Below are 18,314 nucleotides of genomic sequence, written 5' to 3'. Positions count from 1 at the left end.
TGAAGTGCCTTTAATTCCATCATAGGGCTGTCACAGGTTTAATAGTGAGGAACCTTGTGGGTTCTATAAAACGTTTCACTCGTCCCCCAGAGTTTTTAGGGATCCCTGGTGATTTTGGAGATAGCGGAGAAATTGCGAGATCTGTCATCTGTGGCCCTGCTACTTCAGTGTCACTCTGTCACTGGTGATAGTACACACACACACACGCAAGCATGCACGCAGACACCCGCACAGGGACACCCGCACCGTCAAAACACACACCATCTCTATGGTCCTAGACTGGTCCTTGCTGGGTGGAGCTGGCCTGAGTCGAGAGAGGATGGGTTATCTAGTGAGGTGCAGCTGGCCTCTGTGCCATTCTATAGGGGCATTCTGTAGGGGCATTCTTGTTCTTCAAAGAAAGTGAGTCCTGATGAGCTGCCTGCACTGGAGGCTCTACAGTTGCACTTCAATATAAATAATTCCATTCAAACAAACGTGTGAGTGAATGTCACCATATTCCATACATAGTGCACTACTTTTGACCAGAGCACAAGGAGACGGTGAAGTCACCTTACATTATCGGTGTCCTAGATTTCTTTTTAATACCTTTTTATTTTACATGAACTGATATGTAGCCCCTCCAAGTACTGTTAACGTTTCATGACTACGACTGATCAAAGTAACCCAAAAGGCTATGTTAATCCGACATTTTTGGGGGGTTCAATTTCAGAAAAGTTTACTTTCGGTGAAGGTTCTCAGGACACAAAAGACATACAAATTGTGAAGATAATCTTTAATTCTACTCTCTTAAATGTTCATATTTCATTCGTATAGAAAACTTCTCCATCTGTCTCTCTGCTGTACGTCTGTAGTATGCCAAAATATGAACCTCTCCCTTCTGAGCAAAACACTGAGGAGAACGTGTTGCTTATCGCTTGGCACAAACTGCGGGAGGAATGTGAGGCGCACCTGTTGAGGGGTGAATCCAAAGTGTCGATGACAAGCGGTCAAGTGAGTGTGAGAGTGAGGGGAAGTACTGTTCCCTGCAGACGCTGGCAAAAGCAAAGGAAATGGCAGGTGTCGGAAAGGCACAGAGTTATCTATGCTCTAACATCCTTACAGCTGTGTTGTTGATAGCGACAGGAAATCGCCAGGAGACGGGCCAGGGTGATGGTGTTTGCCGTGTCATCTCGTAAGGTGTGCCTAAGCCCCTTACTATAGCAGCTCATGTCCCTCCTCTGAAAAGATCCGATTTGAATCTTCCTTTTTCATCCACGTCAACTCAAGGCTAAAATGTATGTGTGGTTTGGGCCTGGGCCAACCAAGCATCTTGTCAAACTTAAGACGTCTGTTTCAAGATGTTTAAGGGATGGTCCAAGGCACCTGTCTTGTCAATCGTCCAAGTAAAGCTCAAACTCACTGACACTGACAAATGCTATCGCATTAAGTCAGCCATTGCTCAACGTCTTTCTTGAATGAGGTGAATTGTGGAGTCAGAAACTGTAGAACAAGAAGTGGTGTCTATATCATCATGACCCTCAAGCATTACAAACAGACACAGAGACAGAGGGGAGGGTGGGTGATAGAGGGAGGGGGGAAAGAGAGAGAACATGGAAAAGAGAGAATATGGGAAAGAAAGAGGAGAGGGGAAGAGGCAGAGAGAAAGAAAGTGTTAGTGAGAGATCAAGCGAGAACGACAGAGCAACAGTGACAGAGGGAAAGCGAGTCAGCGAAAGAGAGGTGTTTGCTGCTAGTGCAGGGTCGTTACATGTCATTTCAGAAATCCAAAGCAGGTCAATAGTACCTATTGCATTGCATTTTCGCTCTTCATATCCAAATCATCTACAGTTGAAGTCAGAAGTTTACATACACCTTAGCAAAATACATTTAAACTCAGTTTTTCACCATTCCTAAAAACGCCCTCTCTTAGGTCAGTTAGGATCACCACTTTAAGAATGTGAAATGTCAGAATAATATTAGAGAGAACAATTTATTTCAGCTTTTATTTCTTTCAACACATTCCCAGTGGATCAGAAGTTTACATACACTCAATTAGTATATGGTAGCATTGCCTTTAAATTGTTTAACTTTGTTCAAACGTTTCGGGTAGCCTTCCACAAGCTTCCCACAATAAGTTGGTTGAATTTTGGCCCATTCCTCCTGACAGAGCTGGTGTAACTGAGTCAGGTTTGTAGGCCTCCTTGCTCGCACACGCTTTTTCAGTTCTGTCCACAAATGTTCTATGGGATTGAGGTCAGGGCTTTGTGATGGCCACTCCAATACCTTGACTTTGTTGTCCTTAAGCCATTTTGCCACAACTTTGAAAGTATGCTTGGGGTCATTGTCCATTTGGAAGACGCATTAGTGACCAAGGTTTAACTTTCTGGATTGATGTCTTGAGATGTTGCTTCAATAAATCCACATAATTTTCCTACCCCATGATGCCATCTATTTTGTGAAGTGCACCAGTCCCTCCTGCAGCAAAGCACCCCCAAAACATGATGCTGCCACCCCTGTGCTTCACGGTTGGGATGGTGTTCTTTGGCTTGCAAGCCTCCCCCTTTTTCCTCCAAACATAACGATGGTCATTATGGCCAAACAGTTCTATTTTTGTTTTATCAGACCAGAGGACATTTCTCCAAAAAGTGGCTTCTTCCTTGCTGAGCAGCCTTTCAGGCTATGTCGATATAGGACTAATTTTACTGTGGATATAGATACTTTTGTACCTGTTTTCTCCAGCATCTTCACAAGGTCCTTCGCTGTTGTTCTGGGATTGATTTGCACTTTTCGCACCAAAGTACATTCATCTCTAGGAGACAGAACGCGTCTCCTTCCTGAGCGGTATGACGGCTGCATGGTCCCATGGTGTTTATACTTGCATACTATTGTTTGTACAGATGAACGTGGTACCTTCAGGCGTTTGGAAATTACTCCCAAGGATGAACCAGACTTGAGGTCTACAATTTTTTTTATGAAGTCTTGGCTGATTTCTTTTGATTTTCCCATGATGTCAAGCAAAGAGGCACTGAGTTTGAAGGTAGGCCTTGAAATACATCCGCAAGTACACCTCCAATTGACTCAAATGATTTCAATTAGCCTATCAGAAGCTCCTAAAGCCATGACATCATTTTCTGGAATTTTCCAAGCTGTTTATAGGCACGGTCAACTTAGTGTATGTAAACTTCTGACCCACTGGAATTGTGATACAGTGAATTATAAGTGAAATAATCTGTCTGTAAACAATTGTTGGAAAATTACTTGTGTCATGCACAAAGTAGATGTCCTAACCGACTTGCCAAAACAATAGTTCGTTAACAAGACATTTGTGGAGTGGTTGAAAAACTAGTTTTAATGACTCCAACCTAAGTGTATGTAAACATGACTTCAACTGTGTAAGTAACATCATTGAGTTACACAATCATTTTTTCGATACTTTGGAATGATTTGAATATGAAGCTTGAAAATACTAATATAGGTATTTGCATCGACATGCATTGGATTTGTGCCACAAATGCTAAAAAGTTTGCATTTGACACAGTGACCGACAAAACCAAAGCATGGGTTGCTGTCATAACTTGTCCAGAGACTGCTTACACAGTAAGCAAACCAATATATAATTTTGTAATAGTGGTCAGAATCTGGTAAGAAGGACGTAGGATGGGACCTAAACATAACTTCAATGACAACTGTATCTGAACAGGGGGAAGAAAACATCACCAACTTCACTGAGAACACATTACAACGGATGAGAAACAACACTGCAGCTCCATACTCCTTTGTAAGACAGAGAACTGATACTATATACTCGTTGTGGGATTGGTGTGGGCGGTCCGTCGTTGACTTTTGACTATTTCTTTGGATTCCTCATGTCCCTACTCATTGTTAGAAAACTGTTTGGTCCAAATCGAATATTAGGGACTATAGTTATTGAATATTACATGAATCCTATAAATTAAAATGGCCAATTTGGATGCAATAAATTAGCTCAAAGAGATCTTATCTGTTTCTAACAGAAACAATATCAGAACAATCTGAGATGGTGGGTTTCGAGACCTCCCCTCTTCCTCTGCCACAACTGGGGCCTGGGAGGCCTGGTGTCATTTAGCAGGACTCTGATATGTTCTCGGGTGTCAGGAACATAATTCCAGTGTGATGATGTACTGGGAACCCCACGGCTGAGCTAGGCATAGGGTTACCAAGCTGTCCAGAGAGCACCATCACTCCCTTTACTCCAGAACTGCAGGGACTGGATGAAAGCACCAGTGTGTGTGTGTGTGTGTGGGGATGCACCAAGGGAGGAGTGCCTTACACATGTCATACCGCAAAATGCATTTTAGACACTTTACCTTAAACAGAATCAAACAGATATTCAGAACAATTTTGATGTATTACAAATACAATGCTGAGACACAAATACCTGCTATAATATAACTTTGCTGACAACACCACCACAAATACTTCAGATTTTAGTGTGAATTGTTGAATCGCTCCTCCGTACAGCGACAAGGTTTCACCGTCACCTGCAGATACTTAGGGGGCAAGCGAGGGTGACATAACACAAACAGTGGGCTAATTGGGCCCAATTAAGTCATTCCGCAACACAACCCAGAATCTGTCAGTCCGACAGTCTAGATCCCCTCTGGCCCTCCGATGAGAAACACAGAGTTGGGTTACGGCATAGACACATTGAAATTCTTCCCAACAACTACCACCCTTAGTAACAGCAATGTTAGGAGATACTGTACATTCTGTTGAGTGATGAATGACAGCATGATACAGTAGGGTTTATCACTGCTGGGGGGGTGAATGTTCCTACAACGTTTGCTAATTTTCCAATGGAGCCCTTACTAACTTTCTGGGAATGAAGAGGTGATCAGACATGTTTTGCTGGGTTTAAAGGAGGGTGGAGGGTAAGATGAGTGCTTACCTCGCCAGACATGTCCGGAGCCAGAGAGATGAGCGGCCACAGAGAGGAGTAGATACCGAAGAACACCACCCACAGGCTGATGCTGCCCCAGATGGCAATGTGACTGAACTGGAGGAGACAGAGAATGTTACTTCCTTTTGTCTTTACATAAATACAGTGTTGGCAGTGAGAGTTCCAACAGTAAATAGAGTACTAACCCTCTTATTGTAGAGTAATTAAACAATGACTAAGTTATTCTGCTAGTAGCTCTGCTGAAAAGCCTATGTCATGTGAATGGTGGCCAGGAGTGGCAGGAGGAAGAGGAAAAGCTGGATGGAGCATTATTATAGACATTTTAAGATCTGCCTTTGTTACAAGTATCTGTGGTACCATAAGAGAATGACGATGAAAAGACAAGATATTGTAGTGAGAGGAGAGCCTACCATAGTCCACGACGAGGTCTCCAGGCCAGCTTTAAGGCACACGGTGATGACCACAAACTAGGAAACAGAACATCAATGTTAAATGCTAAACCAACATCTTCCTCGCCATTGAGAATAAGTCAAAATCAAAGTCAGAAGTTTGACAGGAAAAGGCACTGACAGATAGCATTTTATATATGACAGCTAAAGGTGTATTCCTTAGTTTAGAACTTGAAATACTGTTTGACTCACACATATTTGATCAAAACACAGTAATGACGCTCAAGACGGTCAAAAATAAATAAAGAAATTCAAAACAAACTGATAAATAATCTCACAGCAAGACGCTGAGGCTAACACAAGGTTACGGATAGACAGACAAAGATGTCTTCATTCTCAAAGCTAAAAAAGCAGGAATACAACACTGGTTATCAGTCAGGGGAGGGCTGAACTGACTGTGTGCTCATCCAAAAAAGACTCAGGTGGTGTCCCAAATAGCACCCTATTCCCTTCATAGTGCACCACACACACAAACACACAGGGAAAAGGGTGCCATTTGAGACACATACTTACTGTATAAACCATGTTGCCTAAGAGGAGATAGTCCGGGGTCTTTCCGTTGCCAAAGACCGTATCTGTGAAAAGGATGAACATGAAAAGCTTTTAGACGTATGGTCATATCCCTCTTTGCTAGTTCCACTAGACCAGAAGAAATGTGAAATCTCAGCTATGGAGAAAACTACCAAAGAGCAGACAGACTGTCTGCATTTATTTTATTTCACCTTTATTTAACCAGGTACGCCAGTTTTACAACTGCGACCTGGCCAAGATAAAGCAAAGCAGTGCGACACAAACAACACAGAGTTACACATGGGATAAACAAACGTACAGTCAATAACACAATAGAAAAATATATATACAGTGTGTGCAAATGTAGTAAGATTAGGGAGGTAAGGCAATAAATAGGCCATAGTAGCGAAATAATTACAATTTAGAAATTAAACACTGGAGTGATAGATGTGCAAGTAGAGATACTGCTTTGGTGATGACCAGTGAAATATACCTGCTGGAGCGAGTGCTACGGGTGGGTGCTGCTATGATGACCAGGGAGCTGAGGATAAGGCGGCATCTCAAACGGCACCCTATTCCGTCTATAGCATACTACTTTTGACCAGAGCCATATGGACCCTGGTCAAAAGCAGTGCACTATAAATGGAATAGGATGCCATTTGGGATGCAACCTGTGAGTACTGTATGTGCAGGCGAGCATAATTCCCCATTAGAGACACAACACCGGACATAATGGCCCATTAGAGCAGTGAGATGTAACACTGGACATAACGTCCCATTAGAGCAGTGAGATGTAACACTGGACATAATGGCCCATTAGAGCAGTGAGATGTAACACTGGACATAATGGCCCATTAGAGCAGTGAGATGTAACACTGGACATAATGGCCCATTAGAGCAGTGAGATGTAACACTGGACATAACGGCCCATTAGAGCAGTGAGATGTAACACTGGACATAACGTCCCATTAGAGCAGTGAGATGTAACACTGGACATAACGTCCCATTAGAGCAGTGAGATGTAACACTGGACATAACGTCCCATTAGAGCAGTGAGATGTAACACTGGACATAACGTCCCATTAGAGCAGTGAGATGTAACACTGGACATAACGTCCCATTAGCGCAGTGAGATGTAACACTGGACATAATGGCCCATTAGAGCAGTGAGATGTAACACTGGACATAACGTCCCATTAGAGCAGTGAGATGTAACACTGGACATAATGGCCCATTAGAGCAGTGAGATGTAACACTGGACATAACGTCCCATTAGAGCAGTGAGATGTAACACTGGACATAACGTCCCATTAGAGCAGTGAGATGTAACACTGGACATAACGTCCCATTAGAGCAGTGAGATGTAACACTGGACATAATGGCCCATTAGAGCAGTGAGATGTAACACTGGACATAATGGCCCATTAGAGCAGTGAGATGTGTGTGGACATGTTTAACTATTCTTGTGGGGACATGAAGTCCCCACAAGAAAAGTAAATAAACAAACATTTGACCAACTGGGGACAGTTAGTCCCCACAAGGTCAAATGCTATTTCTAGGGGGTTTAGGGTTAAGGTTAGAATTAGTGTTAGAATTACATTAGGAGCTAGGCTTAGGGTAAGAGTACAGATTAGGTTTAGGGAAAATAGGACTTTGAATGGGACTGAATTGTGTGTCCCCACAAGGTGAGCTGTACAAGACTGTGTGTGCGTGTGTGTGTGTGTGTCCATTGCATATGCTTAATGGAGCAACCTGATGGAGGAATCAGGAAGCAGTCTGGACTATGGTTGACGTGACCAGTTAAGCCAGGTTATTATTGAAAACAAAAACAAGAATTAGTCCAGTAATCTTTGACAAATTAAGTATTCAAATCAAAGCAAACTGCTACTCAAATACTGGTAAAGGCATGGGTCAACTTTTGTTCAGTTTTAAAAAAATGTTGCCTCATTGATTGTACTAGAAACATTTACTTTAACACCCCCTAATGTCTGAGCATCCTCCAAATTCAACACATGGGCGTGCTTGGGGAGAGTGTTAGGGCGGGAGAGAAGAAGAACGAGAGAGGGAGAAAGAGAAGAAGAAAGAGGGAGAGCGAGAGACTGGCTCCTTTTTGCTTTCGGCTAGTCACATGCCTATGTGTGCTTCGAAGCCTTGCTGACAGCCTGTCAGTCAGACTGAAGGGGCTTCACTCTTCGCTTTATTTGGAGAGCAGGCCCAAGCCTGTGTGGTCCTCTGGCTCCACCAGCCAAGACTCCATCGACTCAAAGATACCCATTCTCTCAACCCTGAACCTTACCACAGTCTGAGAATTGTAACTATTTGGCCATATAGTGAAGTGTGAGCGGAACAAGGGAACTTGAACGTGTGTGTGTGTCTATGTTTGAGTGTGTGTGTGCGTGCCAAGCATGCCAATGTTTATAATTCATGAGGTTGTGGGTAAAAAAAAAAAGTAATCAAGATAAGGTATGTGTTAACTGGCCTCATTCCACCCAGAGCATGTAGATACTAGAAATCCAGGCTCAGTCACAAAGAGCAAGGTGCCAGATGAGTCTCTGGGGGGGTTAGGATCTCTAGGAGGTCAGGGTTAGAGTCTCTGGGAGGTCAGGGTTAGAGTTCCTGGGAGGTCAGGGTCCCTGGGAGGTCAGGGTTAGAGTCCCTGGGAGGTTAGGGTCCCTGGGAGGTCAGGGTTAGAGTCCCTGGGAGGTCAGGGTTAGAGTCCCTGGGAGGTGCTTACCGTGCTGGAAGGCTGTGAGGGGGACCCAGAAGAGGATGACCGAGTGGAAGAGGCCATTCAGACAATGGGCCCAGAAGACCTGCAAGGAGTGGGCAGAAAGGGATGGAGGAGAGAGGGGGTTGGGTAGGTTGGGGGGGTTCCAGGGAGAAAAGGAGAGGAAAAAGCATGAGAAACCCGTTGGTCGACCCAACCCGCCTAGCGACCACTGACCTTGGCTCTTTGTCCCGGCTCAGCAGTTGGCTAAGTGGCGGTTTTGTAGGGCCTCCTCTCTGAATGGCCACCCCGCTGACACACACTTTGTATATCCTCCTGTGTGTAGGACTGGAGAAGAGGGTGCAGGGATGTGTGTAGGTTTGGTGTGTGTGCACGTAAGTCGGGTGGACTATGTGGGGGGAGGGGGGGGTCCCTATACTTTCCTGTAGACCCCCCCACATTTCAACAGTCTTTCACATGCAAATTTAAGATCGGGAGAAAAATAAATGAAGAGGGCACTGAACAAGCAGAAATCAATCTAAAAACACAGAGAAGTTGACATGTTTGACGTGGATTAACTTGTTTTTACGGTAATTAGTAAGAAGCTGGAAAAGGGGCACACAGTAGTTTGTGTGTTTCCACACAGGCGACTCTACAGTATGTGTGTGTTGTTGGTGTGTGTTTGTAGATTTTGGATGAGCCGTTTAAATCAATAGTCCCTCTCCCAAACCACAGTGTTTCAAATGTACATTATGCTCGGATGTCGCCAAACACAACACTAAAGGGTGATGTAGCATGAAATGGCCGTGAAATCAACTCCGCCAAAAAAGTCTGTATTCATGCCCCCTCGTTCACATACCATGCTCCACTAGGAAAAGTTTAAATAGATTTTAATAAAACGGGGGGGGGCACTTCACTCAATATTCACTTTAGTGCAGATTCCCTAATGGTGGATCCGTGTCATGTGTAGTTAAGACGGCAATTGGGGATTCTGTGGTCGGAAGTTACGTCTGGGGCTGCGGGGCAAAGTCTGGGGCTGCGGATTATTTGTAGTACAAATGTGAAAATGTCTCAGTATTTCTGCAAAAGTTAAATTAAATAAAAAGCAGGCTACATACAAAGAAACGAAGTGTTGTAGTCCACAGGTGGGGAGGGGAACAGGAGGAGAGGAGGAACAGGAGGAGTGTGTCTTGTTCTGGGCTCTATGTCATACCTTGGCCTCTCTGGCATGACCTTCTCACCTTTACAAAACAAGAGCCCTTAGTCCCACCCCTATCCCCCTTACTTCACCTCCCACCCTGCCAACAGGCCCCCACGCTGGGGTAGGAGCACCCCCCTCTCTATGTGGTTCAATGTGTGACAGATGATCTCCAATGCTACAACTACACGTTTAAACCCAATTAGCCTCCCACTGGCAAGTCGCATACAACTTTCCCTTCTGTCCCTAACTCCACCCCTACCCCCAACCCCACCTCACCCTCCTCAAGGGCCCAACACAACAGTGTGGAACAACAACCCCACCTCACCCTCCCAACACAACAGTGTGGAACAACAACTTCACCTCACCCTCTAACACAACAGTGTGGAACAACAACCTCACCTCACCCTCCAACACAACAGTGTGGAACAACAACCCCACCCTCCAACACAACAGTGTGGAACAACAACCCCACCCTCCAACACAACAGTGTGGAACAACAACCCCACCCTCCAACACAACAGTGTGGAACAACAACTTCACCTCACCCTCTAACACAACAGTGTGGAACAACAACCTCACCTCACCCTCCAACACAACAGTGTGGAACAACAACTTCACCTCACCCTCTAACACAACAGTGTGGAACAACAACCTCACCTCACCCTCCAACACAACAGTGTGGAACAACAACCTCACCCTCCAACACAACAGTGTGGAACAACAACCCCACCCTCCAACACAACAGTGTGGAACAACAACCCCACCTCACCCTCCAACACAACAGTGTGGAACAACAACCCCACCTCACCCTCCAACACAACAGTGTGGAACAACAACCTCACCCTCCAACACAACAGTGTGGAACAACAACCTCACCCTCCAACACAACAGTGTGGAACAACAACCTCACCTCACCCTCCAACACAACAGTGTGGAACAACAACCCCACCTCACCCTCCAACACAACAGTGTGGAACAACAACCTCACCCTCCAACACAACAGTGTGGAACAACAACTTCACCTCACCCTCCAACACAACAGTGTGGAACAACAACCTCACCTCACCCTCCAACACAAGTGTGGAACAACAACCTCACCTCACCCTCCAACACAACAGTGTGGAACAACAACCTCACCTCACCCTCCAACACAACAGTGTGGAACAACAACCTCACCTCACCCTCCAACACAACAGTGTGGAACAACAACCTCACCCTCCAACACAACAGTGTGGAACAACAACCTCACCCTCCAACACAACAGTGTGGAACAACAACCCCACCCTCCAACACAACAGTGTGGAACAACAACCCCACCCTCCAACACAACAGTGTGGAACAACAACCCCACCCTCCAACACAACAGTGTGGAACAACAACCCCACCCTCCAACACAACAGTGTGGAACAACAACCTCACCTCACCCTCCAACACAACAGTGTGGAACAACAACCTCACCCTCCAACACAACAGTGTGGAACAACAACCTCACCTCACCCTCCAACACAACAGTGTGGAACAACAACCCCATCCTACTCTGCCCAGCACAACAGTGTGGAACAACAACCCCTCCTCACTCTGCCCAGCACAACAGTGTGGAACAACAACACCTCCTCACATCACCCTCCTCACTCTGCCCAGCACAACAGTGTGGAACAACACCTTCTCACATCACCCACCTCACTCTGCCCAGCACAACACAGTGTGGAACAACAACCCCTCCTCACTCTGCCCAGCACAACAGTGTGGAACAACAACAGCTCCTCACTCTGCCCAGCACAACAGTGTGGAACAACACCTCCTCACATCACCCACCTCACTCTGCCCAGCACAACACAGTGTGGAACAACAACCCCACCTCACTCTGCCCAGCACAACAGTGTGGAACAACACCTTCTCACATCACCCACCTCACTCAGCCCAGCACAACACAGTGTGGAACAACAACACCTCCTCACATCACCCTCCTCACTCTGCCCAGCACAACAGTGTGGAACAACACCTTCTCACATCACCCACCTCACTCTGCCCAGCACAACAGTGTGGAACAACAACACCTCCTCACTCTGCCCAGCACAACAGTGTGGAACAACAACACCTCCTCACTCTGCCCAGCACAACACAGTGTGGAACAACAACACCTCCTCACATCACCCACCTCACTCTGCCCAGCACAACAGTGTGGAACAACAACACCTCCTCACTCTGCCCAGCACAACAGTGTGGAACAACACCTCCTCACATCACCCACCTCACTCTGCCCAACACAACAGTGTGGAACAACAACACCTCCCCACTCTGCCCAGCACAACAGTGTGGAACAACACCTCCTCACATCACCCACCTCACTCTGCCCAACACAACAGTGTGGAACAACATCACCCACCTCACTCTGCCCAGCACAACAGTGTGGAACAACAACACCTCCTCACTCTGCCCAACACAACAGTGTGGAACAACAACACCTCCTCACTCTGCCCAGCACAACACAGTGTGGAAAAAACATACTTTCCAAGTGCCCAGCAACCTAACGAATACTAATGAAATCAATAAATAGTTTTTTTATTTTATTTAACTAGGCAAGTAAGTTAAGAACAAATTCTTATTTACAATGACAGCCTATCGGGGAACAGTGGGTTAACTGCCTTGTTCAGGGGCAGAACAACAGATTTTTACCTTTTCAGCTTGGGGATTTGATCCAGCAACCTTTCGGTTACTGGCCCAACGCTCTAATCACTAGGCTACCTGCCGCCCCGAATGTTCATAATCATTTGTCACAGTGAAGCCTCACTCCCCTCCCCCCACTTCTACCCCCCTCCGCTGTATCCTGGTGAGTTTCGAAGAACACCAGTGTGAATGCCTGCCTGTCCTAGTTCGTGCCCAGGCTAAAAGATTCAGGCCCATTGTGCAGCACCTAATTGCTTAAAAAAGCATGAATGCATGTACTTTATATCGAGCCAAATATTTCCAGTCCTCACCCCTTGAGGCAGTGTAATTACTGGTGGCCACATATGGGGACTGAGGTTTATTAGAGTGACTTAATTGAGGATAGAGGGCGCTATTTTCACTTTGGGGAAAAATCGTGCCCAATTTAAACGGCCTCGTACTCTATTCTTGCTCGTACAATATGCATATTATTATTACTATTGGATAGAAAACACTCTCAAGTTTCTAAAACCGTTTGAATTATATCTGTGAGTAAAACAGAACTCATTTTGCAGCAAACTTCCTGTCAGAAAGTGAAAAATCTGAAATCGAGGCTCTGTTCCAGGGCCTCCCTATCAATTTGCTTGAAATGTATGACTATACATGCACTTCATACGCCTTCCACTAGATGTCAATAGGCTGTGAGAGGTGAAATGGGGTTTCTAGGTATTTCTATGGTCAAAAGAGAGAGCTTGGAATGACATGACCCCGAATTCCTTTGTTCAGGAAGACGCATAAAGGTCATCAGTATTGGCTTCTGAAAAGCATTCGCTATAGACGTCTAATATCTCCGGCTTTGATTTTATTTGATAAATGTGATAATATCATCGTAAAGTATGTTTTTTCAATATAGTTTAATCAGATTATTTAATTTTTTCCGGGAGTTTTGGCATGTTCCGTTCTCTGCGTTTGTTCACGAAGGAGAGCTTAGTGCCACTTGGCTAGTTTTGCTTGCTAAATCGAGAGGGAAAAAGGCCATTCTAAAACCAAACAACGATTGTTCTGGACAAAGGACCCATTGTACAACATTCTGATGGAAGATCATCAAAAGTAGGACCCATTTATGATGTTATTTCATATATCTGTCGAACATGTTTACTATTAGTTTGCGCCCAGATTTTGGGCGCTCTCTCGCTATAAACGTAAGCTGCATGTCGTACTGAAGTTATTTTTAGAATTCTAACACGGCGATTGCATTAAGAACTAGTGTATCTATCATTTCCTATACAACATGTATTTTTTAGTAAAGTTTATGAATAGTTATTTGGTCAGAATAGGTGAGTGTCAGAAATATATCCGAACATTCTGGGAAAAAGATGCTAAGTTTTCACAATGTATAACCACGGATTTCAGCTCTAAATATGCACATTTTCGAACAAACCATATATGTATTGTGCAATATGATGTTATAGGACTGTCATCTGATGAAGTTTATGAAGGTTAGTGAAATAATTAATATCTTTTGCTGGTTTTGTCGCTATCAATACTGTTGCCATGAATCAATGCTGTTGTGTGGTAGGCTATTGTAGTAAGCTAATATAATGCTATATTGTGTTTTCGCTGTAAAACACTTTTTAAAAAAATCGGAAATATTGGCTGGATTCACAAGATGTTTGTCTTTCATTTGCTGTACACCATGTATTTTTCAGAAATGTTTTATGATGAGTATTTAGGTATTTCACGTTGGTCTCTATAATTACTCTGGCTGCTTCGGTGCTATTTCTGATGGTAGCTGTGATGGTAGCTGCAATGTAAAACTGATTTATACCTCAAATATGCACATTTTTCGAACAAAACATAGATTTATTGTATAACATGTTATAAGACTGTCATCTGATGAAGTTGTTTCTTGGTTAGTTTGGTTGGTTCTTGGTTAATTTGGTTGGTTATGTGCAAGCTACCTGTGCTGTGAAAAATGTCTGTGCTTTTTTGTATTTGGTGGTGAGCTAACATAAATATACGTGGTGTTTTCGCTGTAAAACATTTTAAAAATTGGACATGTTGACTGGATTCACAAGATGTTTATCTTTCATTTGCTGTATTGGACTTGTTAATGTGTGAAAGTTAAATATTTCAAAAAAATATTTTTTGAATTTCGCGCTCTGCCTTTTCAGTGGAATGTGGGAGGAGTGGCGCTAGAGGAACCCCTGTCCTAGACAGGTTAAGTGTCAAGAATAGGTAATTAAAAGTGAAAGGGGACACAGTGGTGAAAGGGGACACAGTGGCGAGGGCGGGCAACGTCTTAACTGTTTCACACCCTTCCCCTGCCCCCTTCATCAACACAAATGCCTTTAATTCGCCCAGACAGTATCTGTTTGTGTACAAAAGACCCAGGCGTGCAGAAAGAAAGGGGATTCGGGCAAATTCCTGCTGGATTTTTGGCACCTCGCCTAGGGCCATGTGGCAAAGACAATATCAGAGGGAAAGAGTTGATAGTCCATTTAAAATACAACGGTGACCTGGACAAGTCATTATTTACATGTGTTTAGAAATGACTGGTCAAACAAAAATGGAGGAAAACCAATACGAATCAACAAGTCAGTTTTTTCAGAGACTGTGGCCTGTCTTGCACAATATCATCCTGCTATTCCCTGGAGGGTCATGTAACACTGGGCCATACGGAGCCCTTCTCTCACCCAGACACAACTAAAAGCTATGAGGGGGAAATGCCGGCTGTGGTCTGTGGGTCACTAACTGAGGTGACTGGCCCCATGCAGGCCAACTTCCCGGGGAGAGAGAGAGAGACCAGTAGACTGGGGTTGTCTTATTTACAGTACTTAGGCCAAGCTAGGCAGAAGGCCTCCAGTGCAAACAGGCCCTTGCTTAAACAAATTGCATCATTTTCCACATTGGATGCCATCACACCCTGGCAGAAGAGCACTCTTCCTTTACACCCCCCCCCCCTCCTCCGGGCCGCTATCCCCCCACTTCTCTTGTCCCTGTCGCCCATGACCTCTGTGGCCACTCGGGCTTTAATCTGTCTCCATGCTGCACTAACCGGCTCTCCACGGCTGTAAAGTAAGGGAGTTAAGCGGGGGTGGTGGATGGAGGGAGGCAGGGGTAGGCGTGGAGAAGGGGAGACATCTTCATTAACAGACAGCAAGGAAAGCTAACCGACAGCCCCTCAACAGACAGACAGGCGGAAAGGCAGGCAGACACCCTCTGACCATTGCACCCGATCAGACTGGTGGTAGAGACCCCATAGGTCAGACACAGGCCAATGGGGACAGACGCGTTTGGAGCGTTTCGGAGCTTATCAGGTCTCCATTGTGTGTAAAGGATGTCAATTCGGAGACAGAACGGAGGTTTAGAAAAAAACAGCCTGGTTAATTGCAGACCTCTGTCTCGCTTATTGTTTGTTGGTGCCAAGTAAACCTAACTTAACCTATTTAAGCTTAGAAAGACTTAAGCATTGACTTTACTATGAATGGAAACGTGTCCCAGACAAACATGAGGCATAAAACATGATGCATAAAACATGAGGCATAAAAGTGGAAAATTATGGAATTGTTGAGACAATGTTCCTCTAACGTTCTTCAATGCAGCACAAACGGACACATGACCTACCTTGGTGTTGAAGCCCATGGCATTCTGGGAGGTTTTGTAGAGTTCCGGGTACTTCAGCATGTTCTCTTTCCTGCATGAACGCTCAAATATGCCCAGCGTGAGAGGAGGCAGAGCAGTGAAAATCTAAACACACAAACACACTAATGTCAACATTTCCCCTCACAAAACTCAGAAATTAGGATAAAGGTAGTAAACTCAGAATCCCAGCAGATGAAATTAACGGCCTGTTAGCAAAGACCGTATCAATTACAATTTTAGATGGGAATTTTATCATTCCACAGTGAATAACCCAATAAAAGCCAGGGTTTTTATAATGGCGAGGACCTCCAAGACGTTATTGATTCCATTACTTCGTTAGTGAAAACAAGGAGTCACTAATGATGTCCTATTAAGATACATGTATGGAAAGAGACAATTTGCTCACTATGATCAACAACATGAGATTATTCATCCTGTCCATTAGACAGGCCATCCCCAGTTCATCCCACATTTGGGACAGCATGTAATCTAGCGGTTAAGAGCGTTGGGCCAGTAACCGAGTTGACTAGGTGAAAAATCTATCGATGTCCCTTGAGCAAGGCCCTTAACCATAGCGATTTACAGGAGCAATTAAGGTTAAGAGCGTCTGCTAAATTGACAAACTCAACAAAAAAAAAATGTGATCATAAAACATTTTGGGGATGAAACAGTGTACACAGCATCATTGAAAACACACAAAAAATGCTTCACTTTTGCATTGATGGTCATATGCTGAAGTTCTGACTGACTGATTTTATTGAGTGGAGGCTGTTGAGTGTTTAGCACTTTTGGGCTTTTATTTTAATTCGACACGCTCCGTCTTGGACGAACATCTGCAACACCCTTACTAGTTAGCAGGTATTTTCGCGGCGCTAGTGTCATTTCTATGTGGTGTTGTAATGTTTCTCTCTGCAGAGAAAGAGACGGCGAAGAGGAGTGAGAGAAGAAGTGAAAGGAGTGTCAGTATTGTACAGTATATGGCTGGGGTGCTCTGCGGACTGGTGGGACGCAGAAGGACATGCTCCACTGCATGGGCTCTATTCTCATTCAGGGTGCCAAGCATCGCCATTGAGGGGGGGTGGGGGGGGGATTCGGCCTGCTGCCTCTGACAGACTGTCTGCCACAGAGCCACGGTATATTGAGCAATTTTGAAAACAGCCAGAGCTGTGACTATGTTCTAATTTCTTGGTCGGTGACGAACTCACTTCCATTTGCGGGCCGTCAACGATGTGCGGGCAACTTCTCTCATCTCACTTCCTTCACTTTTTTTTGTCTATAGACTTGGGTACATCTTTAATAAACAGTATAAAGCTACAAGTTGAAACCCAAACAATGCAAAATTACATGTTTATTTTTTTGTTGGTGTTAAAATAAACATTCTTTCCATCCGTGCGCTCACTTCATTTGACAAACGAGAAACATGGTCCACAAACACCAACACAGTTGTTAAGAGGGCACGACAACACCTCTTCCCACTCAGGAGGCTGAAAAGATTTGACATGGCCCCTCAGATCCTCAAGAAGTTCTACAGCTGCACCACTGAGAGCATCTTGACTAGCTGCATCACCGCTTGGTATGGCAACTGCTTGGCATCTGACCGCAAGGTGCTACAGAGGGTAGTGTGTACGGGACAGTACATCACTGGGGCCAAGCTCCCTGCCATCAAGGAACTCTACACCAGGCAGTGTCAGAGGACGGCCCTAAAAACTGTCTAAAACTCCAGTCACCCAGGTCATAGACTGTTCTCTCTGCTACCGCACGACAAGCGGAACCGATGCACCAAATCTGGAACAAAAAGGACCCTGAACACCTTCTACCCCCAAGCCATAAGTAGTTAAATACACTGCTCAAAAAAATAAAGGGAACACTAAAATAACACATTCTAGATCTGAATGAATGAAATAGTCTTATTAAATACTTTTTTCTTTACATAGTTGAATGTGCTGACAACAAAATCACACAAATTATCAATGGAAATCAAATTTATCAACCCATGGAGGTCTGGATTTGGAGTCACACTCAAAATTAAAGTGGAAAACCACACTACAGGCTGATCCAACTTTGATGTAATGTCCTTAAAACAAGTCAAAACGAGGCTCAGTAGTGTGTGTGGCCTCCACGTGCCTGTATGACCTCCCTACAACGCCTGGGCATGCTCCTGATGAGGTGGCGGATGGTCTCCTGAGGGATCTCCTCCCAGACCTGGACTAAAGCATCCGCCAACTCCTGGACAGT

At 44.7% G+C, this 18,314-nt stretch overlaps 1 protein-coding gene across 1 annotated transcript in view; it reads right to left on the bottom strand.

The window, feature by feature from the left end:
* LOC120047984 (probable phospholipid-transporting ATPase IA) overlaps positions 1 to 18,314 on the bottom strand; it is a 99,743-nt gene that overhangs the window by 15,877 nt on the left and 65,552 nt on the right. Inside the window, exons 15-19 of the mRNA XM_038993629.1 lie at positions 16,062 to 16,184; positions 8,615 to 8,693; positions 5,884 to 5,945; positions 5,332 to 5,388; positions 4,910 to 5,017 (exon numbers count right to left, since the gene is read on the bottom strand). Of these exons, the coding sequence (XP_038849557.1) occupies positions 4,910 to 5,017; positions 5,332 to 5,388; positions 5,884 to 5,945; positions 8,615 to 8,693; positions 16,062 to 16,184 (429 nt within the window). The remainder of the gene's footprint in view (positions 1 to 4,909; positions 5,018 to 5,331; positions 5,389 to 5,883; positions 5,946 to 8,614; positions 8,694 to 16,061; positions 16,185 to 18,314) is intronic.

This window comes from Salvelinus namaycush, chromosome 5 (assembly GCF_016432855.1).
Source record: "Salvelinus namaycush isolate Seneca chromosome 5, SaNama_1.0, whole genome shotgun sequence".
NCBI lineage: Eukaryota > Metazoa > Chordata > Actinopteri > Salmoniformes > Salmonidae > Salvelinus > Salvelinus namaycush.
This window is presented reverse-complemented; position numbering and strand designations above follow the sequence as displayed.